Source organism: Oncorhynchus clarkii, chromosome 33 (genome assembly GCF_045791955.1).
Source record: "Oncorhynchus clarkii lewisi isolate Uvic-CL-2024 chromosome 33, UVic_Ocla_1.0, whole genome shotgun sequence".
NCBI classification, from domain to species: domain Eukaryota; kingdom Metazoa; phylum Chordata; class Actinopteri; order Salmoniformes; family Salmonidae; genus Oncorhynchus; species Oncorhynchus clarkii.
The window spans coordinates 18,468,409-18,490,274 of record NC_092179.1 but is presented as its reverse complement, the minus strand read 5'-3'; the positions used below and the strand labels follow the sequence as shown (position 1 = coordinate 18,490,274).

The window sequence follows — 21,866 nt, the reverse complement described above, 5'->3', positions numbered from 1 at the left end:
TCAGTTAACTTCACATGGGCAGTCTTTTGAATAAAATGCAACCATTTGAAGATGGACATGGATAAATATAACAGTTTACTCTCCTTTATTTATCCATAATATTTCCGTTAAAATATCTGCCGCAATGAGCAATGAACATGAACATTTAAATCATGTCTCTTAATTTTTGCCCCTCGGTACACTAGGTGGCGGTACATAAATAATTCGAGCTCTTTTTCTCAATCGATTAACCTTTGTTTTGGGTCAAAGTTGAAAGGTTCCAGCTTCCTGGTTTCGGCGGCAATGTGTACAAGTCTGGACGTTATTGTGTCGAAAAGATAGTAAAGTACAAAGATATAAAAGCACCACATTTCGTACAGCAATGGTGAGTGTTGATATGGTTGGTTATAATAAAATTGCCCGGATCTGTTGAAAAGAGAAACGGATTAGCAGTTGAGTTGGGTGCCTTTTTCCGGCAAGCTAACGTTATCCCATTCATTCATTGCATTTACAGTGAATGAGCAGCAAATAAAGTCATGTTGCAGATTGAAATCTAATACACATGGGTCCGAACGTTCTATTTTGTTCCATTAAATTATTAACCATAACAATTAATCCCACCTTCCTGTTTCTGTGTGTCTGTAGAGTTTACCTCTGAACCCTAAACCCTTCCTGAATGGCCTGACAGGCAAGCCGGTAATGGTGAAGCTGAAGTGGGGGATGGAGTACAAGGGCTACCTAGTGTCTGTGGACAGCTACATGAACATGCAGGTGAGGGAGCACACTTGGACACGGGTGCTTTTAGGAACGTGGGTGTATTTATATACGCTAGCGTTGCTTTCAATTGAATTTGGTTGCACAAAAACAGTACGTGGGAAGCCAGAAGTTAAAAACAGTTCCATTTCAGCTTACAGTGCCGGTGGACAGGACGATTGGTCATTATGACTGGGAATTTGAGACAAAGCATTGTGTTATTTAACAGACTTTCCAAACGTGGGTCTGTTGTAGACTCACTTCCTATCTGCTTATCTCATATCAAAATAAGTCTCCCACAAGTTATTAATTTTGTCCACGTATGCTGCAGGTACAAGACTTGTATGTTGCACCGAACCTGGACAGTGTGTGTGGCTGGTGCAAATAAATGGCGATGTAAATTTGTCATGTTTTTGTCATTGGTTTCGACAGTTGGCGAACACAGAAGAGTATGTAGATGGAGCGTTGGCTGGTCACCTTGGAGAAGTACTTGTTAGGTAAATAAGAGCCCTCTTCTGGATTCTCTACAATGTTGCCTTCTGCCCCTTGTCCTTTACTCCTGAGGTGATCATGATCGGCAACGACTCCATTCATGAAATACCTACTTTTCTTAGAGCAGTGATCTGGGGTGTATTCATTAGTGTAGACTGTTTCAACAGAAAGTGTTTTAAAAAAAAAAAAAAAAAAGTTTCATATTGGACAAGTTCAGGCAGGTCCCTCAAAGTCCCACTTTGGCTTGTTTGGTTTGTAGTAAATAATACCCAGTTCAAGAAAGGAAGTATTTGTTGAAATCAGATGTTTTCTGCAATAGAATGCAACTCTATATTCTGAAATATTTGTTGAACTGCAATTCAACCTTTTAATGAGTACCAGTAGAAATGTATTCTCTCTGGACTTCTGTATCCAGCATACTTCTGGTGTGACTGATGCAGATGTTTGATAGTGGCTGTTTTCAGTGTAATTCTCTATGATCTAAAGTGCGTAATTCTCTACCCACAGGTGCAATAATGTTTTATATATTAGAGGAGTGGAGGAAGAAGAGGAGGACGGAGAAATGAAAGAATGATGGCGAGGATGAGACTGAAGATCTGGATGAGTGTTGTTTGAATCTTTGTTTTTTCATTTTCACTGTGTGGAAAATGGACTCTTGGTAAGAAAGTTAGCTTTACATGTATGAAACTTTCAAGAGCATTTTTTTATTTTATTTTTTATTTTTACTGATCCAATATGTATTATCACTGTAGAATAAATGTAGAAAATGATGGTTATTGTACCCATTCCTAAACCTGCTGTCTGGTGGTATTATTACAGGTTTGTGAGGGAGGTGATTGATGTGGTGTCTCAACCTTATTAACAAACACTACACATTGAACAGAACTTGTCAATCAATGTACCATATTCCTAATTTCCAAAGTCCCTCCCGAACATGCACTTTGAACACCTGTTGTCCACATATGAACTTTTCCCCAAACCACTAGAAAGTGACAGAGGTGACTTACAAAAGTAATTCACATTTTTAAGCTTAATTTTGACTATTTCAAAATGTCTAACTTTTGGTAAAGAATGCGAAAGAGGTGGTTTTAAGTTGCAACAACGGTGAGAAGTTCCTGACGAAGGAAGGGATGTGGCTACTAGTTAATGTTTGTTACAATCTGGTTAGAACGAGTTGACTACAGATTGCCCTAACGTGCTGTGAAAGCAAAACTACATTTTGGCTAAACCAAATGTTATTCCACCGCAAACTTGATTAAAAGAGGTGTGTTTTGTTCGTGCAGCGACGGTCTGAAAAAGGATATTGGACTTGCGAGCACCATTGATATCCAATATGCAGGGTGCTCGTTTGATGAAGTAATCGATGCAACTGGCATGTGTGTCATTCCAGGCAAGTATTGCAATACACCACCCTGGACAATCGGGGAGGTAGATCTAGGCGTGCACGAAGGTGTAAACATGGTTTGTCCTATCTGGGATCCTTAACCATAGCCCTTTCCCAATGCTAAACTTAACCCGTACCATTTTAAATGTACATTTCAATGGTGTGGGACGTCCCAAGGATCCCGGATAGCAAGGGCCATGTAAACATGCAACCTTGGCCACGTTTATTTGTCAAACGTTGTCGAACGGTGCAGATAGAAATGCCATGAATAGGGCTGATGTTATTCCTTATTCTACATAACAGCATAGGAGATGGGTGGCACATTGGGGAGGACGGGCTCGAGGTAATGGCTGGTGCGGAATCAGTGGAATGGTATCAAACACATGGTTATGAGGCGTTCTCCCCTCTGCAGCCTCCTGTGTGTCAGAGCCATGTTTGGCCTACCTGGCATATTTTAATGTTCCAAAATGTTCGGTCCTGCCGAATGCTCCCCTGTTCTATTGAGACAAATATTTGAATCATTGGTTTGGTGTTCTATCATGTAGAGAATTAGGTTTTGTAGAAATGCAGCCGTGCTCTGTATTATTACGTTTCAGGATTGGTTGATGCACACACACCCGTATGGGCTGGAGACAGGGTGCATGAATTTGCCGTGAAGATAAATATGACTTCCATGGGTCCTGTCTCCTCTGCCTCAACAGCTTGTAATATGACTTCCATGGGTCCTGTCCCCTCTGCCTCAACAGCTTGTAATATGACTTCCGTGGGTCCTGTCCCCTCTGCCTCAACAGCTTGTAATGCGACTCACCTTTTAGAGTAAAAGTAAAGGTTTATATGGCATTTACACAAGCAGCCCAATTCTGATATTCTGAACCTACAACCCTGTGCTTATGGGATAAGATTCTTACACCAGAGCCACCGACTTCTTCACCCTCCCCTCTGTATGTTTGGCATGGGGAATTGTTTGAAACGTACATAAAAGCACAAGAGATGAGGTTTGAACCCATAACCTCTCGGTAGGACATGCTCGCGGAGTGGAACTGACCTTCCACAGATTTGCATTATTTTCCAGATAACGCAGAGCCACTAGTTGATTATCCCTTTTAGTAAACCAGGGCTATAATTTGACACATTTGCTGCTTCAACATCCACTGAAGTTGCTTACAAGTTTACTAGATAGCGACAGTAGTTGCCTTGGTGACCAAAGAAACAGACTTGCTAGTTTAGCTTATCAAACCATCAGTTCTAGCTTGCTGTTATGAATTTTAATAAAAAAAATGGCAGTGGTTACAATTAGTTATTTATTTTTGCAGCTCAAACATGTAATGAACTACAGCCATTGACGCTACCGTGCCTTATATGGAAATAATGCCAATCTAGAATGCCCTTCAAGCCAATCAGAAACAAGTATTCAACAATGGCATTGAACTCAACCACAGTGGTGCAAGGTGGGGGGCAGACTCCTTCACACTTTTCTTGCTCCTCTTTGTATGTTTGACATTAATAGTTTCAGAAATCTACACAAGTGTAAAGTTGAGGTTTAAACCCACAAACTCAAGGTTATGAGACAGGGGTTCTAACCATTGAGCCACAAAATCCTGCACGTTCTCACTTGAACATACAACCTCAGAATCATGAGGCAGAATGAGGTGACATTGTTTCTACTGGGGAACTCCTGTAACAGTTTCTAGATGATAGTTCACTCCTGTAACAGTTTCTAGATGATAGTTCACTCCTGTAACAGTTTCTAGATGATGATAGTTCACTCCTGTAACAGTTTCTAGATGATGATAGTTCACTCCTGTAACAGTTTCTAGATGACGATAGTTCACTCCTGTAACAGTTTCTAGATGACGATAGTTCACCCCTGTAACAGTTTCTAGATGACGATAGTTCACCCCTGTAACAGTTTCTAGATGACGATAGTTCACTCCTGTAACAGTTTCTAGATGACGATAGTTCACTCCTGTAACAGTTTCTAGATGACGATAGTTCACTCCTGTAACAGTACTAGATGATGCTTTAGTAAACAGAATTGGAATTTGAACTGAAGGAAAGATGGCCAGCACTTTGACAGAATAAGCTTAACTTTTATTGAACATCTCAGTAACTGGTTTTACAATAATGCATCCATACAATATAACTAATCCGTTTAAGGATTTCTAAGGCATGAAACCAAACCTCTGTCCCTCTACTCTTTTTTGTGTTCAAGCCATTCATTCTATTCTGGATGACAGAGGGATAACCCTACACCCACATACACACAATCCAACCCCCCTTCCTCACCCACCATAACTGAACTAGGGCTCGGATTCAATCCGACTGCGATTCAATCCCGGCCAAGAACATAATGATAAAGATGATCCTCAAAAAACATTAAAATTGCCTTTGTGCACAAAATGATACATGGGTGTGTAAATATAAACACTAAATTAAAAGTCGTTTTGTGGCATGTGTGTGTGCAAGTTTGTGCCTTTTTAGAGTATAATTTTGTATAAAAGTAATGGGCCTCAAACTCTGTGTGTGTGTTCTAAGCTTCGTACTTCTTCCCGGATCGGTGGATCTGCTGGTACAAAGTCATGGAGAAGGCCATACCCAGGAGCTGCAGACAGGAAGTCACATCAATCACACTGCAAGAACATCATTACACACACACACACACCACACACACCACACACACCTTACCTGTATGACCAGAACACACATGGCGATGGTTCCCAGCAGGTGTTTATTGTCATCCAGCCACTCCTCCACCTTCTCATAGCACCCCTGACAAGAGAGAAACATACAATCTTGAGAAATGAAAAAGGACACTCCTACACAGGAATACACACACACTCCTTGATGGGAGGAAGAAGATCAGACACACACTCCCTGGTGGGAGGGAGAAGATCAGACATTTTTAAACAAACACAAACTGACCCGTGTCCAGAACTGGTTGGTGGCATTGCGCCCACAGTCCTGGTAGATATCCTGACAGCAGTGGTCAGGAACCACCTTCTCCTGCAGGGCAGTGTGCCAGTCCGTGTACCCATTCACCCCACAACAATGCCACTGACAGGGAGAGAGAGGAGACAGGGTTATATATTGCACCTCTCCCTTGTGGAATGCTATGCTATTAGTGTGGCGTTGCACGGTAGATCATTAGTAGTTAGGTACCGTACCTCTGTCTGTATGGTGTTCCAGGCTTGTATGGTAGATCATTAGTAGTTAGGTACCGTACCTCTGTCTGTATGGTGTTCCAGGCTTGTATGGTAGATCATTAGTAGTTAGGTACCGTACCTCTGTCTGTATGGTGTTCCAGGCTTGTATGGTAGATCATTAGTAGTTAGGTACCGTACCTCTGTCTGTATGGTGTTCCAGGCTTGTATGGTAGATCATTAGTAGTTAGGTACCGTACCTCTGTCTGTATGGTGTTCCAGGCTTGTATGGTAGATCATTAGTAGTTAGGTACTGTACCTCTGTCTATATGGTGTTCCAGGCATTGTGTGGTAAATCATTAGGAGTTAGGTACCGTACCTCTGTCTGTATGGTGTTCCAGGCATTGTTTGGTAAATCATTAGGAGTTAGGTACTGTACCTCTGTCTGTATGGTGTTCCAGGCATTGCGGAGGCCAGCGTTGTTGTTGGTGCTGTACAGAGCAAGTCCCTCTTGCAGGTCCTGTCTGGCGTTATCACTCACCTGCACACACAGTGGATCATGAGAAATGTAGGCAGAGGCACTATGGGTACAGGAACCATAGGAGGAAGGATAACCTGGGGTTGAATTGACAGGAGGCTCTATAGGAGTCTTACATTGTCTGTGTATACGAAGAACAGGATGAGAAGGATCAGCTCCGCCAACAGAATAACCAACAACGTGATGAAAAACTACAGGGAACAAGTGAGAGAAGAGAGAGAGGCAGGTGAGGTTGCCAATGTGCCAAGCAATGTAGTGTGGTGCACCGTGGGTCGTGTAGTTCACTCACACTCAGCAGCAGACACTTGTTCTCCTTGATGGCACCCAGGCAACCCAGGAAGCCTGTAACCATGATGACAGCACCCAGGGTGATGATGAGGTTGGCAGCAGAGATGGAGGGGAAGGATGGTGATAGGGTGGCAAAGCTGCCCTGAGACACAGACAACCACACCCCCACACCCAACAAACCACAGCCCCCCAACTGAAAGAGGCAGAATAAAATATAAATACATGATTGTCATTATGCTAATCATTATTATACCTTTAGTATACTATGATTTAATAATAAAATATAATGCAGAATCAGAAGATCAATTCGTTTGAAAATCATTATGTGTATAGTGAGTTTGTTCACCCACCCAGAAGAGCAGGTTGAAGAGGAACAACATGTATTTGACACAGCAGAGGCAGCCGCGAGCCATGGTGAAGCTGTGACAATCTGCAAATAAAACGGCAGTGTTTATTATGCAAAACTTTTGTGAAGAATGTGTACGTTTCTCCCTTGCAAATGATCAGCAATCGACTACAATTCAAATGTGACTGAATATCTCGATGACTTCAAACATTGTTCGAACTTGTTTCCTTTTAGTCGTTACAACGGAGTGTATTTCCATAGGTACTAGTAAATAGTAATACTGCCCTCACCTCACTTGCGAAACTGTTGTAATTCCTCAAGAAACCACCAGTGCAGCGTTAACAAAGTAAACCAATCAAAACTCGCAGGTATAGAAGGGTTGGTTGTTTAGCAACAAAATCAACGCTTACACAACTATAGGGCAAAACACACGGGTTTGGCTTTACATTGCTGACAACATGTAAACTGTATTTCGAATTCAATGTTTATTAAAACAGAAATACATGTGCACAATGAGCAATTGTCTATCAAATACATCGTTAAAGTTGTTGGTTAGCTTGCGAATTTGGGCCATAGCATTGACATGAAATCTGTCAAAACAAGACATGGTATCAAGAAAATGAGCCACTTACGATTCCCCACATGGCACTTCTCATTCTGGCGAGCAATCTGGTCATCCAGAACCACAAGACGCTGACTTCTGCCCCCATAGAATCATGCAGATTGTTTTCGTGACATGTCCAGCTAACCCATCTATTAAAATGTCAAGGGTTTTTTGCTCCCCCAAAAAATGGTTGATCTTTTGAGAGATTACAACAAACTAAGGCCTACATTTCCCCCGGTGAATATACATAAAGATGAGTAGCTCCTATCCATCTGCTTCACATGTACCAGTGAAAATATACTCCGCTGTAATTCCTCAGCGGAACCACGAGGGCAGTTTGCTCAAGATTGAACGTGACTGGAGTCCTATGGACTAAAGCAACGTTTTCATAATTATGTAGGCTATCCAGTTCACTCCTGATATAGAAGTGTTTGGGAACGTCGTATATACGAGCACAATGCCAAAACCTCCAGGTAGCCCCGCAGAAATAACAGAAAATGCATTTGAAAAACTAAAGAACATATACCGAACAATGTTTTGATTTAGTCACTTATTTCATGAGAAAGGCCTGCCCTCTTGGGGTCGTGTTGAGGCATGACAATTGATTCTATTTGAACATGTAAACTGTTCTCGTAATAATTTTACCACTTAGATAAGGAATTAGATGGTGCCGTCGAGCCTTCAGCGGAGGGACCTGTAAGACAAAGCACACACAACTACTTCATGTAGGCCTACTGTTGTTCTATGTAGTAGAAACTTAGTTATGTTCTTCTGGAAATTACTTACCGAGCCAGTAACAGTGTGGTGGGCTCTGACAAACACACACACACAGAGAGAGAAATCTACCATCACTTTTAGGCCAAATACAGAATAATACATCAGATTGCACTCCCTCTTCATCTTTTTTCTACATCGCCACCACAGGAAGTGACATTTGGTGAGGATCGAGAAAGAAGCATTGTTGCTCGCTCTAGGATGTGTTATGTTACTGTTTGAATCTGATAGTGTTATGATGCAACTTCTGTTCAAAGAAAATGTCAACATTGTTTAGTAGCCAGGTCCAATGGTTTTGGCCACACTTCTGATTTAATTCGTTAACGTCGTAAACATATAACTTTGGTCGTGCGTAAATCTTTACAAGCATATATTCTCATACAAGTTTTAGAACATTACACAGACTGGATTGATACCCAGACTGCTGGCATGATTTTAGACTTGTCCTAAACACCATGGCCGACGTATCCAGACCAAAGAGATGATTCCGTACCGTAACTGCACCAGCTCGAGTTCAGCTCATCCTCATTTCAACCATCTCCTGACTACTGCGACCGACCTCTATCCGGTTTTCCAGCGTAGAATTCGCGATAATGCAGAAGTTAACAAATCCGATTGTATTCTTTTTGTAGGCTATATTTAAACTTTCCTGCTGTCGTCGATGAGTCGCAGGCGGAGTATTTTCTCTCAGAAGGGCGGAAACTGGTCTGGAGGCGTGACTGTGGTGGGGAGGAATTATGTTACCGAATGGAACTGCAACGAGAGTATGGGACGTCCTGGGAGATAATGGATTTATTTGTGTGTGTGACTGTGTTGCCATTTTTCTTTCATGGTACATTAACTAATAATAATGTGTAACCTGTAACAGAACATAACTGCACACAAATACAAACACGGACCCAAAGCCAAGTGAGAATTTAATGAAGATGAATCATACCAACATTAATAATTATAAATACTTTAGACATGACTGTACAGATAAACTCCAAATGACAATACAAAATATACAAAACAGTGACAGTTCCTTTCATTTGCAGCCCTATAATATCCATAGCATTAAGCAGGGATGTGTTCCCCTGTGTTGTAGGGTCTAGGGTGGAGAGCCAAACCACTTTCCAGTTTCAGTCAGAATCATGGGAACAAGTACCTTTGCAGAGAAAACTGGAGTGGCTGGAGCCACGATGGAGTTCTCAGGAATAAACAGAGCCCAGGAGACATGAAGAGGAGTGGAACTCAGTGTCAACCCTACCAACTCTCTCTTCTTTCTCTCTCCCTTCCTCTCTTTCCCTTTCTCCTTCCTTCCTTCCTCTCTTCTTTCTTTCCTTTCTCTCTCTTCTTCCTTCCTCTCTTCTTCCTTCCTTCTTCTCTTCTTTCTCCCTTTCTCTCTCGTTCTCTTCCTTCCTTCCTCTCTTCTATCTTCCTTACTCTTCTTTCTTTCTCTCTTCTTCCTTCCTTCCTCTATTTTTCCTTCCTCTCTTCTTCCTTACTCTCTTCTCCCTTTCTCTCTCTTCTTCCTTCCTTCCTCTCTTCTTCCGTCCTTCCTCTCTTCTTCCGTCCTTACTCTCTTCTTTTTTTCCTTACTCTCTTCTCCCTTTTTCTCTCTCTTCCTTCCTTCCTTCCTTCTTCCTTCCTTCCTTCCTTCCTTCCTTCCTTCCTTCCTTCCTTCCTTCCTTCCTTCCTTCCTTCCTTCTTCCTTACTCTCTTCTCCCTTTCTCTCTCTTCTTCCTTCCTTCCTCTCTTCTTCCTTCCTTCCTCTCTTCTTTCTTCCTTACTCTCTTCTCCCGTTCTCTCTCTTCTTCCTTCCTCTCTTCTTCCTTCCTTCCTCTCTTCTATCTTCCTTACTCTTCTTTCTTTCTCTCTCCCTTTCTCCCTTCTTCCTTCCTTCCTCTCTTCTTTCTTCCTTACTCTCTTCTCCCTTTCTCTCTCTTCTTCCTTCCTTCCTCTCTTCTTCCTTCCTTCCTCTCTTCTATCTTCCTTACTCCTCTTTCTTTCTCTCTCCCTTTCTCTCTTCTTCCTTCCTCTATTCTTCCTTCCTCTCTTCTTTCTTCCTTACTCTCTTCTCCCTTTCTCTCTCTTCTTCCTTCCTTCCTCTTTCTTCCTTCCTCTCTTCTTCCTTCCTTCCATCTTCCTTACTCTTCTTTCTTTCTCTCTCCCTTTCTCTCTTCTTCCTTCCTCTCCTCTTTCTTCCTTCCTCTCTTCTTTCTTTCTCTCTCTTCTTTCTTGCTCATCGTTACCCCCAGACCCATCTCTCAGACTGGGATGACTTCAGCTGTACCGACTCACTGCTGTCTCCCTCCCTCTGCTGAAGGATAGAGATACACAAAGGGTTAACAAACACAATTATACACACAGGGTTAACACACTCACACACACACACACACACACACACACACACACACACACACACACACACACACACACACACACACACACACACACACACACACACACACACACACACACACACACACACACACACCTTGTTGGCGATGGCCCTGAGCTTGCCGAGCAGTGAGGGTTTGTGGGAGTAGACCACGTCGTCTTCAGGCTCCTCCCCCTCGGCCAGGGCACAGCTATCCGCCACCGGCAGCTCACATTCCTTATTGGCTGACATCACCAACCGAGAATACTTATACTCCAGCCTGACATGGGGCGCCATAGTGACACAGAAACACACAGAGATGCAGGAGTCAGGAGCGTTGTACTACAGCCTATGGCAGGGCTGTCCAACCCTGTTCCTGGAGAGCTACTGTCCTGTAGGTTTTCACTCCGTCCCTCATCTAGCGCACCTGATTCTAATAATTAGCTGGTTGAAAAGCTGAATCAGGTTGGTTACAACTGGGGTTGGAGTGAAAACCTACAGAAGGGAAGCTCTCCAGGAACAGGGTTAGACAGCCCTGGAATATGGCTGGGATGGTTATTTTATTAACAGGTGTCAGGCAATCACCTCTTGTTCTTCTTCCAGAAATAGAAGGTGAGAGAGACGAGCAGCACAGCTAAGAAGGCCCCGCCCCCTACCCCCACCTTTAGCCATAGGGCAATGGCCTCGCATGGGGCGGAGCTCTTAGCTGGCAGGGACATGCCTTTGGTGCACAGCTTTGGCTCATTCCACACAGACAGAGTCACCTACAGAGAGAGAGAGAGAGGTGAGAGGGAAGGAGGGGGGAAGTGATAGAGAGAGAGTAGAGAAAGAGAGAAAGTAGGTTAAATTGAAATACCAAGAGGTGAAAGTAAGAGTAGCATGAGTGTTTAAAAGGAGATGAAGAGAGAGGGAATATAGGGAGTGTAGGTTACCTGGACCCCTCCCTTGCAGGCTCCCTCTATCTGGTGATAGTCATCCTGGGTGCAGCGGGGACAGGCGCTCCCACTCTCCCATAGGAAGTGAAACGTACAGCCGTCACACGTACCTGCAGGGCACGCACTGCACACACACATGCACACAGGAGAAATGTAGAAGGAGCTAATGAAAATTCACACACAAATAACACAAACGTAATACACAAACGTTTTCAGCTCAGATGTTGAGCAGACAGTCAGACAGGTGATGTTGAGCAGACAGTCAGACAGGTGATGTTGAGCAGACAGTCAGACAGGTGATGTTTAGCAGACAGTCAGACAGGTGACATTGAGCAGACAGTCAGACAGGTGACGTTGAGCAGACAGTCAGACAGGTGACGTTGAGCAGACAGTCAGACAGGTGACGTTGAGCAGACAGTCAGACAGGTGAAGTTGAGCAGACAGGTGACGTTGAGCAGACAGTCAGACAGGTGACGTTGAGCAGACAGTCAGACAGGTGATGTTGAGCAGACAGTCAGACAGGTGACGTTGAGCAGACAGTCAGACAGGTGATGTTGAGCAGACAGTCAGACAGGTGATGTTTAGCAGACAGTCAGACAGGTGACATTGAGCAGACAGTCAGACAGGTGACGTTGAGCAGACAGTCAGACAGATGACGTTGAGCAGACAGTCAGACAGGTGACGTTGAGCAGACAGTCAGACAGGTGACGTTGAGCAGACAGTCAGACAGGTGACGTTGAGCAGACAGTCAGACCGGTGTGTATACCTGGGCACTGTGAGTTGCCCGCGGTCCATCTTCTCTGGGTTGCAGCGTATTGTCATGACCGCACTCCGACCACGCTCACAGGATCCAGTCGCCTGAGTAGACCTGAGAAAGAGAGAGTCAAACACAAACACGCAAATCAAATTCTATTTGTCACATTCGCCGAATACAACAGGTGTAGACCTTAATGTAAAATGCTTATTTACAAGCCCTTGACCAGCAATGAAGTTCAAGAAAGCGTGAAGAAAATATTTACTGAATAAACTAAAGTTTAAAAAAATACAAAGTAACAAAATAATGAGGCTATATACAAGGTCAATGTGCATGGGTACAGGTTAGTCGAGGTCACTTGTACTTGTAGGTGTGGGTAAAGTGAATATGCATAGATAATAGACAGCACATAGATAATAGACAGACTGATCTTCACTGGAACCATTCAACTATGAATGCAGTTCTATGGCGTCTAGCTCTACGCTGGCCTACCTGTAGAAGAAGTTGATGTCTGGAATGCCTTTTGAGTTGTCAGAGAAGAGTTCTGGTCTGGCGTTTATTCCGTCTAAATCACTGTCCACTGTCGCTCCTGAGAGAGAGACGGGAAGAGATGGAGAAAACAACTTTCAAATGAAATGATTGAAAATAAATCCGATTTTAGATCAAGAGTATACTTTGTGCTCTGGATATATGACTACTAGTGGTTGTGGCACTGTCCTATAATCATTATGAAGGCACTATTCTATTGCAATCTCACCGAGGAAGGTATCAGCCAGACTGATAGACTGGGATGCCAGAGCCATCCTGAAGCCCCGCCCATCCGCAGGAATGATGGTTGATTGACAGATGAAGCTGTCCACTGAGTTGACAAACTGGGTGGAATCACTCCCCATGTCCTTGTTGGCGAGATCGGTGACATTATCTGTGCAGACAGCTGCCATCTTCCCCTGAAACAGAACACACAACGACAACTCTGAGGTATGTGTGTGTTATCTAATGTCCACACAAGCTGATGTGTGCGTGCATGAATGTGTGTGTGTGTGTGTGAATGTGTGTGTGTGTTACCTGGTGTCCACACAGGCTGACGTTGAAGACGTGGAGGTACTTTGTGCCTTTAGAGGTGAAGCTGGGGCCGATGGTGAGCGAGGCCACGGTGCTCAGAGAGCTCAGGTCAAAGGTCAGGGTACGGTTGTGCTCCGTGTGACTGAAGGAGCAGTCGCTATAGCAACGAGAGTGCTCCTAGGAGGGGGCACAATAGCATCAAGTCAACACACATCGAACAAATAGTGGCTCACATGATACACACATGATAGTACCAATGCTAAAAACATTCTTATCCAGACCAGAGACGGTGAACTGTTGATCTGGATGAGAGTAAAACTCATAACTATGGCCCTGAGATTTTAGATTAGGAGGATTTAATGTTATAAAGTGGTTCTAATGATTATAATGGTTGCGTAAGGTTAGTTTGTAAGTTTGTAACTTATGGTTGTGTGATGATATGAGTTGTGTGTTTGTGTGTAATATATTACCTTGTTGCTCTTACTCCCGGGGCCACAGGGCAGACACGCGTCTTCTCCATATGTGTGGTGACCAGACAGGTATGTGTTGGGGGGGCACTCCTGGCACCGGTTGGTGTCTCTGTCAATGTAGAACCCAGCTGGGCATGGAATACACGACCCAGGCCGCTGAGAACTCTGGGATAGGAGGGCGCAGGCCCGGCACGCAGATGCCACGCCATCCTGGACATTTGTCACGCTCACCGAGTAGAGTATCACAACGTCTGTGATGTACCGCCGCACCTAGATACACCCACGTCAATATATTATATGTAAGTACATCTGTATATGTATGTAAATGTGTCTGTGTAGTATGTGTGTGTGCAGTGTCACTATGTGTGTGTGTGAGAGAGTGTATGTGTTTTGTGAGTTTTGTGCGAGTGTGTGTGTACTCACGTCCTGAGCCTGGTTGGTCCTCTGGAAGGCCCAAGTGTATGATACGGATGCATTTCTGGTCATGATGTGTGTGTAACTCTGTCTCTCCTTACTGCCCTCCCATGACTCCACCACCGTGGTGCTCTTCCTGTTCACATCCTGCAGGGGGCGACACACACACAGGGTTTATATGGCAGTGGCTCACTCTGGTTTACAATTGACACAGTGACTGGTTTATCTGAAATCTCACTGCTTTACTGTGATTGGTTGTGTTTGTTCAAATATACTTTGGTTTCATTTGGATACATGGATTGTTTTAACTGAGTCTACTGTAGGGATTATCAACTAGATTCAGCCGAGGGCCGGTGTTTTATTGAGCGGATTGACCGCAAGAAGTCCAAACATAATATTTGACTAAAACATAATAACTTCAAACCTTGCATACATTTGTATACAGTCACATATATCTCTCTATTATATGTGGGAATACTTGGGAACAGATTTTTTTTACAATTTGTAACTGATTGCTGGTGTGTTTTTACAGTGTTTTATGTCCAACAGTTACATTTTGTATTATTTCTTTGAGCTCAGCGGGTTGCCAGTTGGGGAACCCTGTTCTGCTTTATATGGCTTTACTAACAAACATAGATATTGATATGTATTTATCCAATAGCAATATGAAAGTAGGTCACTCATGTATTGGCTATGTCATACTGACTATGTTGGGTTGGGTAATATTGATTTACTGGCTGATACACTGTTGATATTGCCAGTAACATTTCCCTGAGATCCTAGACACACACTCGTGCAGATGTGAATGGTCCGACACACACCATCATGAAGTAGAGCTCACAGTCGGCAGAGCAGATTGTCTCGAAGACGAAGGTGATCCGGCCAAACTCAGTCCCGGTCATCCCAGCAAGTGATGTGGGTAACCTGACAGAACACACACACCCACACACAGGGCCAATAATCATAGCCATGTGTTCATTCTGACCATATGACCTAACCAGGAAAAACCTGAGAGCTCTAACAATAATACACAGTCAAGCCAAGACTAACTTGAAGCCAGGAACATGCAGGTTCAGGATGAGGTAATCGTTATCCGAGCCTCCAGCACCGCTGCGGATGTGATCCCCTGCCACCTCCCAGCCTGAACAACAACATATTACTGTGATTACACATTCTATTAAACACACATCTATATTCCTTACAGGGTCGGCAGGTAGCCTAGTTGTTAGAGCGTTGGGACAGTTACCAAAAGGTTGCTGGATCGAATCCCCGAGTTGACAAGGTAAAAATACTGTATGTCGTTCTGGCCCTAAACAAGGCAGTTAACCCACTGTTCCCAGGGAGGCCATTATTGTAAATAAGAATTTGTTCTTAATTGACTTGCCTAGTTAAATAAAGGTAAAATAATAACAATCTGAGGGACACCTCATATCTATTAAAAATACATCTATGCTTAGATCAGTCAGAGAGACACAGAGATATTACATACCCAGCAGGATGTCTATATTAGACATATTTACTATTCACCCATGTGTACTACTACAATCATATCACATATCTCTTGACCCTAATCACCCGAGACACGTCTCTGTCTCACCGTTCATGTCGTCACATTTGGAGTTGCCCACGTTGAAGCAGGAAGTCTTCATGTTGGAAGGGAGGACGTTCCACCATTTATACTCATACCCCAGTACTGGCTCTGTCCCCGCAGGACACTCCTCACACACTGGGACAGACACACACAACCGTCAACAACACATTTCAATATACAGCAATACAGGCGTGGGTGTGTGTGTGTGTGTGTACTGTAAGTGTGTGTATGTGCACTGTTTATGTTTACATATAGTATGTGTGTGTGTGTGTACCTGAGGTGCCGTCAGAGTGTGTTCCAGGAGGACAGGGGAAGCAGGTGGAGTCGTTGGTGTTGTAGTAACCAGGGTTACATGGAGGGCAGGCCTCTCTCTCCCCTGTAGGGGGCAGTGCCACAGCGCCCGTCACATTCTCCTCACAGATCCTCGGCTCCACCCACCGGTACATCACCTGAGTCTGTCACCACGGCAACCACAGCAGTTTCATCACAACCATAGAGATACTATACACAGGATGTCTTATGTATTGTAATCTAATGTATATGACCACAGCTTTCTCTCTCTATATGCACACTATATATGTGTGTGACTTACCTTTCCCTCGCTGTCGCAGGCTGTGTGGATCTGAAAGTAATCCTTCTCTGAACACGGAGGCCTCTCCTCACACTGTGACCATCCTTCATCTGAGGGAAAGAGTGAAAGAGAGAGAGACAGTGGATATTTTAACTGGTATCTACTGATACATTTCAATGTGTGTGTGTGTGTGTGTGTGTGTGTGTGTGTGTGTGTGTGTGTCTAGTACATACGTGAGTACTGTGTGTCGGGGCAGGGAGTACAGGAGGCGGCTCCCTTGTTAGACGATGTGTTCCTGGGGCAGGGCTGGCAGGAGGAGGAGCCAGGGGAGGAGCTAAACCAGCCTGGTCGGCACGGGAAACACTCCGAGGTGTAGGCAACACCTAGAAAGAGACACATTAATTCATTAAGATGTAGATTTGGCTGTCGTCTCTGTGGTCTCATTTCCTAGATCTAAGAAGGGCGAGTTCTGGAGTGGGTAAGAACCTGTGATACTACACTGCCTTGACCAAACGCATTACAGAGGCATGCAGAATGGGAGAGAGAATAGAGGTGAGTGTGAAGATAGGGAGTAGGGGTACGAGCGGTCTTTACCCTCAATCTGGATGTTCCTGAGCAACACTGGTTTAACCATCTTCCCTCCGACCAGGATCCCTGTCGTCCTCCAGTACAGTATGTTAGTGCCAGACTTCAGATTCACCTGAGTCACAAGTCACACAATATGTTGCACACAGATTATGTTACACACATCACACACACCAATCATATAACACACATGGGTCACACACACTGCCTTCCTCCTCACCGTGTGTGTGTCCCACTCTCCGTTGGTGGTGAGTTTGATCCACTTCTGATCATCTGTCTGGGCCATCTCCTGACACTGCTCGTTCTGGACCTGAATACGCATCACCACGGTAACCACTCAGAATATTGCATCACATGATTCTCTCGCTTTCAATCAGCAGCTAATTCTTCTGACCACAGAAAAACACTCAATTGCCCACATCTATTGATGTAAAGCCATTGATGTAAAACCCATTGATGTAAAGCCATTGATGTACAAAAATATATTAATGCACAATTAAAGTCTTCTCTGCTACCGCAAAACAGACCCACTTTTTATCTCTACGTACGTCAACCAGCTACAAAAAAGGGTAATAAATGAACTGATATAAGCTTCAGCAGGGAGGAGAGAGTCAGACTCACATAGAACTCAAAAAATATGTTGTTGTCAGGGTACTGGTAGCTGAAGGAGACGGAGCCCTGCTGCTCCAGATGCACAGCGTAGACCAGAGACACGGTGCACTCATCACGACTAGACTCCAGATACACACCCTGTGGCGTCCACGACGAGCTACAGTACACAGAGAGAAAGAGAATACAGGATGACTGTGAGTGTGTGTGTGTGTAACTAAATGTGTAGTATTGTAGTGTGTAGTGTGTGTGTTTTACTATTCTTGTGGGGACCAGAAGTTCTCACAAGGATAGTAAAACAAGGAAAATGTTCACCACAGGGACAAAGGCTAATTTATGTTTATGGTTACAATTAGGGTTAGAGGTTAAGGGTTAGGGTTGGAATCAGGTTTAGGGTTAGGGTTAGGTGTTAAGTTTAGGGTTTGCGTTGGGTATTAGGTGTTAGGGATAGGGTTAGAGTTAGGAGTTAGGTGTTAGGGTTAGGCGTTAGGAGTTAGGTGTTAGGGTTAGGAGTTAGGTGTTAGGGTTAAGAGTTAGGGTTTTGAATGTGAATCAACTTTTTGGTCCCCACAAGGACAGGAAAACAGACATGTGTTACCTATTACAGGCCTGACTCTCCTCTCCACTGGGTCCTGGGTCCATGTAGGTGGCCAGGCTGGTGAAGCCGGCAGGGATAGTGTCCCATTGGTCGAAACGCACCCCACTGCCCAGCGAATAGGAGCCGGCAGCACACGGCGTACATTGCTGAGCGGACATCTCTAGGAACTCTCCCACCGCACACGAGAACGCTGACAGACAGACAGACAGGGAGAGAGGAGGGTCACACACACACAATGTGACAGACACATTCACACCTAGACAGTATACATACAGTTGAAGTCGGAAGTTTACATACACCTTAGCCAAATACATTTAAACTCAGTTTTTCACAATTCCTGACATTTAATCCTAGTAAAAATTCCCCGTCTTAGGTCAGTTAGGATCACCACTTTATTTTAAGAATGTGAAATGTCAGAATAATAGTAAAGATAATGATTTATTTCAGCTTTTATTTCTTTCATCACATTCCCAGTGGGTCAGAAGTTGACATACACTCAGTTAGTATTTGGTAGCATTGCCTTTAAATTGTTTAACTTGGGTCAAACATTTCGGGTAGCCTTCCACAAGCTTCCCACAATAAGTTGGGTGAATTTTGTCCCATTCCTCCGGACAGAGCTGGTCTAACTGAGTCAGGTTTGAAGGCCTCCTTGCTCGCACATGCTTTTTCAGTTCTGCCCACAAATTTTCTATGGGATTGAGGTCAGGGCTTTGTGATGGCCACTCCAATACCTTGACTTTGTTGTCCTTAAGCCATTTTGCCACAACTTCGGAAGTATGCTTGGGGTCGTTTTCCATTTGGAAGACCCATTTGTGACCAAGCTTTAGCTTCCTGACTGATGTCTTGAGATGTTGCTTCAATATATCCACATAATTTCCTACCTCATGATGCCATATATTTTGTGAAGTGCACCCCCACAACATGATGCTGCCACCCCTGTGCTTCACGGTTGGGATGGTGTTCTTCGGCTTGCAAGTCTCCCCCTTTTCCCTCCAAACATAACGATAGTCATTATGGCCAAACAGTTATATTTTTGTTTCATCAGATCAGAGGACATTTCTCCAAAAAGTACAATCTTTGTCCTTGTGTGCAGTTGCAAACCGTAGTCGGTTTTGGAGCAGTGGCTTCTTCCTTGCTGAGCGGCCTTTCAGGTTATGTCGATATAGGACTTGTTTTACTGTGGATATCGATACTTTTATACCTGTTTCCTCCAGCATCTTCACAAGGTCCTTTTCTGTTGTTATGGGATTGATTTGCACTTTTCGCACCAAGCTACGTTCATCTCTAGGAGACGCATCTCCTTCCTGAGCGGTGTGATGGCTGCGTGGTCCCATGGTGTTTATACTTGTGTACTATTGTTTGTACAGATGAACGTGGTACCTTCAGGCATTTGGAAATTGCTCCCAAGGATGAACCAGACTTGTGGAGGTCTACAAATTTTTTTCTAAGGTCTTGGCTGATTTCTTTTGATTTTCCCATGATGTCTAGCAAAGAGGCACTGAGTTTGAAGGTAGGCCTTGAAATACATCCACAGGTACACCTCCAATTGACTCAAATGATGTCAATTAGCCTATCAGCAGCTTCTAAAGCCATGACATCATTTTCTGGAATTTTCCAAGCTGTTTCAAGGCACAGTCAACTTAGTGTATGTAAACTTCTCACCCACTGGAATTGTGATACAGTGAATTATAAATGAAATAATCTGTCTGTAAACAATTGTTGAAAAAATTACTTGTGTCATGCACAAAGTACAGTGTCTTGCGAAAGTATTCGGCCCCCTTGAACTTTGCGACCTTTTGCCACATTTCAGGCTTCAAACATAAAGATATAAAACTGTATTTTTTTGTGAAGAATCAACAACAAGTGGGACACAATCATGAAGTGGAACGACATTTATTGGATATTTCAAACTTTTTTAACAAATCAAAAACTGAAAAATTGGGCGTGCAAAATTATTCAGCCCCCTTAAGTTAATACTTTGTAGCGCCACCTTTTGCTGCGTTTACAGCTGTAAGTCGCTTGGGGTATGTCTCTATCAGTTTTGCACATCGAGAGACTGAATTTTTTTCCCATTCCTCCTTGCAAAACAGCTCGAGCTCAGTGAGGTTGGATGGAGAGCATTTGTGAACAGCAGTTTTCAGTTCTTTCCACAGATTCTCGATTGGATTCAGGTCTGGACTTTGACTTGGCCATTCTAACACCTGGATATGTTTATTTTTGAACCATTCCATTGTAGATTTTGCTTTATGTTTTGGATCATTGTCTTGTTGGAAGACAAATCTCCGTCCCAGTCTCAGGTCTTTTGCAGACTCCATCAGGTTTTCTTCCAGAATGGTCCTGTATTTGGCTCCATCCATCTTCCCATCAATTTTAACCATCTTCCCTGTCCCTGCTGAAGAAAAGCAGGCCCAAACCATGATGCTGCCACCACCATGTTTGACAGTGGGGATGGTGTGTTCAGCTGTGTTACTTTTACGCCAAACATAACGTTTTGCATTGTTGCCAAAAAGTTCAATTTTGGTTTAATCTGACCAGAGCACCTTCTTCCACATGTTTGGTGTGTCTCCTAGGTGGCTTGTGTCAAACTTTAAACAACACTTTTTATGGATATCTTTAAGAAATGGCTTTCTTCTTGCCACTCTTCCATAAAGGCCAGATTTGTGCAATATACGACTGATTGTTGTCCTATGGACAGAGTCTCCCACCTCAGCTGTAGATCTCTGCAGTTCATCCAGAGTGATCATGGGCCTCTTGGCTGCATCTCTGATCAGTCTTCTTCTTGTATGAGCTGAAAGTTTAGAGGGACGGCCAGGTCTTGGTAGATTTGCAGTGGTCTGATACTCCTTCCATTTCAATATTATCGCTTGCACAGTGCTCCTTGGGATGTTTAAAGCTTGGGAAATCTTTTTGTATCCAAATCCGGCTTTAAACTTTTTCACAACAGTATCTCGGACCTGCCTGGTGTGTTCCTTGTTCTTCATGATGCTCTCTGCGCTTTTAACGGACCTCTGAGACTATCACAGTGCAGGTGCATTTATACGGAGACTTGATTACACACAGGTGGATTGTATTTATCCTCATTAGTCATTTAGGTCAACATTGGATCATTCAGAGATCCTCACTGAACTTCTGGAGAGAGTTTGCTGCACTGAAAGTAAAGGGGCTGAATAATTTTGCACGCCCAAATTTTCAGTTTTTGATTTGTTCAAAAAGTTTGAAATATCCAATAAATGTTGTTCCACTTCATGATTGTGTCCCACTTGTGTTGATTCTTCACAAAAAAATACAGTTTTATATCTTTATGTTTGAAGCCTGAAATGTGGCAAAAGGTTGCAAAGTTCAAGGGGGCCGAATACTTTCGCAAGGCACTGTAGATGTCCTAACCAACTTGCCAAAACTATAGTTTGTTAACAATACATTTGTGGAGTGGTTGAAAAACTAGTTTTAATGACTCCAACCTAAGTGTATGTACATTTCTGACTTCAACTGTACTCTCGCTCTCTCTCTCTCTCTCTCATGAACGTACACTGCTATCTTGAACAGGTCTCTCTGGAAAAATAGATTTTTATCTAAATGAGGCAAACCTGAATAAATAAAGGTGAAACAAATGTGAATGA

General features: G+C 43.6%; 3 protein-coding genes across 4 annotated transcripts in view; 1 reads left to right on the top strand and 2 right to left on the bottom strand.

The window, feature by feature from the left end:
• The first annotated feature begins 256 nt into the window (after nucleotides 1-256).
• Nucleotides 257-2,003, top strand: LOC139393074 (small nuclear ribonucleoprotein F). Its single transcript, XM_071141418.1, has 4 exons — nucleotides 257-364; nucleotides 625-750; nucleotides 1,165-1,229; nucleotides 1,732-2,003. The coding sequence occupies exons 1-4, from the start codon at nucleotides 362-364 to the stop codon at nucleotides 1,796-1,798; spliced, it is 261 nt and encodes an 86-aa protein (XP_070997519.1). The 5' UTR covers nucleotides 257-361; the 3' UTR covers nucleotides 1,799-2,003.
• Nucleotides 2,004-4,677: 2,674 nt separating this feature from the next.
• LOC139393014 (tetraspanin-9) lies at nucleotides 4,678-9,076 on the bottom strand. 2 transcript variants are annotated; one of them, XM_071141331.1, is made up of 10 exons: nucleotides 8,792-9,076; nucleotides 8,311-8,335; nucleotides 8,170-8,218; nucleotides 6,925-7,004; nucleotides 6,576-6,767; nucleotides 6,403-6,477; nucleotides 6,188-6,289; nucleotides 5,531-5,662; nucleotides 5,294-5,377; nucleotides 4,678-5,210 (listed from the first exon to the last, which is right to left on the bottom strand). In XM_071141331.1, exons 4-10 carry the CDS (start codon nucleotides 6,985-6,987, stop codon nucleotides 5,139-5,141), a joined length of 720 nt encoding a protein of 239 aa, XP_070997432.1. In that variant the 5' UTR covers nucleotides 6,988-7,004; nucleotides 8,170-8,218; nucleotides 8,311-8,335; nucleotides 8,792-9,076; the 3' UTR covers nucleotides 4,678-5,138. The 2 variants fall into 2 exon arrangements, with proteins under 2 accessions (XP_070997432.1, XP_070997433.1); XM_071141332.1 differs by lacking the exons at nucleotides 8,170-8,218; nucleotides 8,311-8,335 and having other exon boundaries at nucleotides 8,792-9,007.
• Nucleotides 9,077-10,269: 1,193 nt separating this feature from the next.
• LOC139393011 (endosome/lysosome-associated apoptosis and autophagy regulator family member 2-like) overlaps nucleotides 10,270-21,866 on the bottom strand; it is a 14,520-nt gene continuing 2,923 nt past the window's right edge. The window contains exons 3-22 of the mRNA XM_071141328.1: nucleotides 18,250-18,439; nucleotides 17,664-17,811; nucleotides 17,263-17,352; nucleotides 17,052-17,157; nucleotides 16,691-16,840; nucleotides 16,479-16,567; nucleotides 16,161-16,341; nucleotides 15,893-16,021; nucleotides 15,346-15,436; nucleotides 15,117-15,219; nucleotides 14,305-14,442; nucleotides 13,882-14,151; nucleotides 13,415-13,588; nucleotides 13,107-13,296; nucleotides 12,842-12,938; nucleotides 12,362-12,463; nucleotides 11,593-11,719; nucleotides 11,246-11,424; nucleotides 10,778-10,940; nucleotides 10,270-10,600 (exon numbers count right to left, since the gene is read on the bottom strand). Coding sequence (XP_070997429.1) covers nucleotides 10,529-10,600; nucleotides 10,778-10,940; nucleotides 11,246-11,424; nucleotides 11,593-11,719; nucleotides 12,362-12,463; nucleotides 12,842-12,938; nucleotides 13,107-13,296; nucleotides 13,415-13,588; nucleotides 13,882-14,151; nucleotides 14,305-14,442; nucleotides 15,117-15,219; nucleotides 15,346-15,436; nucleotides 15,893-16,021; nucleotides 16,161-16,341; nucleotides 16,479-16,567; nucleotides 16,691-16,840; nucleotides 17,052-17,157; nucleotides 17,263-17,352; nucleotides 17,664-17,811; nucleotides 18,250-18,439 — 2,789 coding nt within the window. The 3' untranslated portion in view covers nucleotides 10,270-10,528. The remainder of the gene's footprint in view (nucleotides 10,601-10,777; nucleotides 10,941-11,245; nucleotides 11,425-11,592; nucleotides 11,720-12,361; nucleotides 12,464-12,841; nucleotides 12,939-13,106; nucleotides 13,297-13,414; nucleotides 13,589-13,881; nucleotides 14,152-14,304; nucleotides 14,443-15,116; nucleotides 15,220-15,345; nucleotides 15,437-15,892; nucleotides 16,022-16,160; nucleotides 16,342-16,478; nucleotides 16,568-16,690; nucleotides 16,841-17,051; nucleotides 17,158-17,262; nucleotides 17,353-17,663; nucleotides 17,812-18,249; nucleotides 18,440-21,866) is intronic.

Excerpts from the sequence above, each read along its gene's own strand:
- LOC139393074 (XM_071141418.1), top strand. Across the intron at positions 751-1,164 it reads ACAGCTACATGAACATGCAG|TTGGCGAACACAGAAGAGTA; the intron begins GTGAGGGAGCAC and ends TGGTTTCGACAG. Across the intron at positions 1,230-1,731 it reads CTTGGAGAAGTACTTGTTAG|GTGCAATAATGTTTTATATA; the intron begins GTAAATAAGAGC and ends CTCTACCCACAG.
- LOC139393014 (XM_071141331.1), bottom strand. The coding sequence starts at position 6,987 with ATGGCTCGCGGCTGCCTCTGCTGTGTCAAATACATGTTGTTCCTCTTC. Across the intron at positions 6,768-6,924 it reads TCTTCAACCTGCTCTTCTGG|TTGGGGGGCTGTGGTTTGTT; the intron begins GTGGGTGAACAA and ends TGCCTCTTTCAG. Across the intron at positions 5,211-5,293 it reads TGTGTGTTCTGGTCATACAG|CTCCTGGGTATGGCCTTCTC; the intron begins GTAAGGTGTGTG and ends TCCTGTCTGCAG.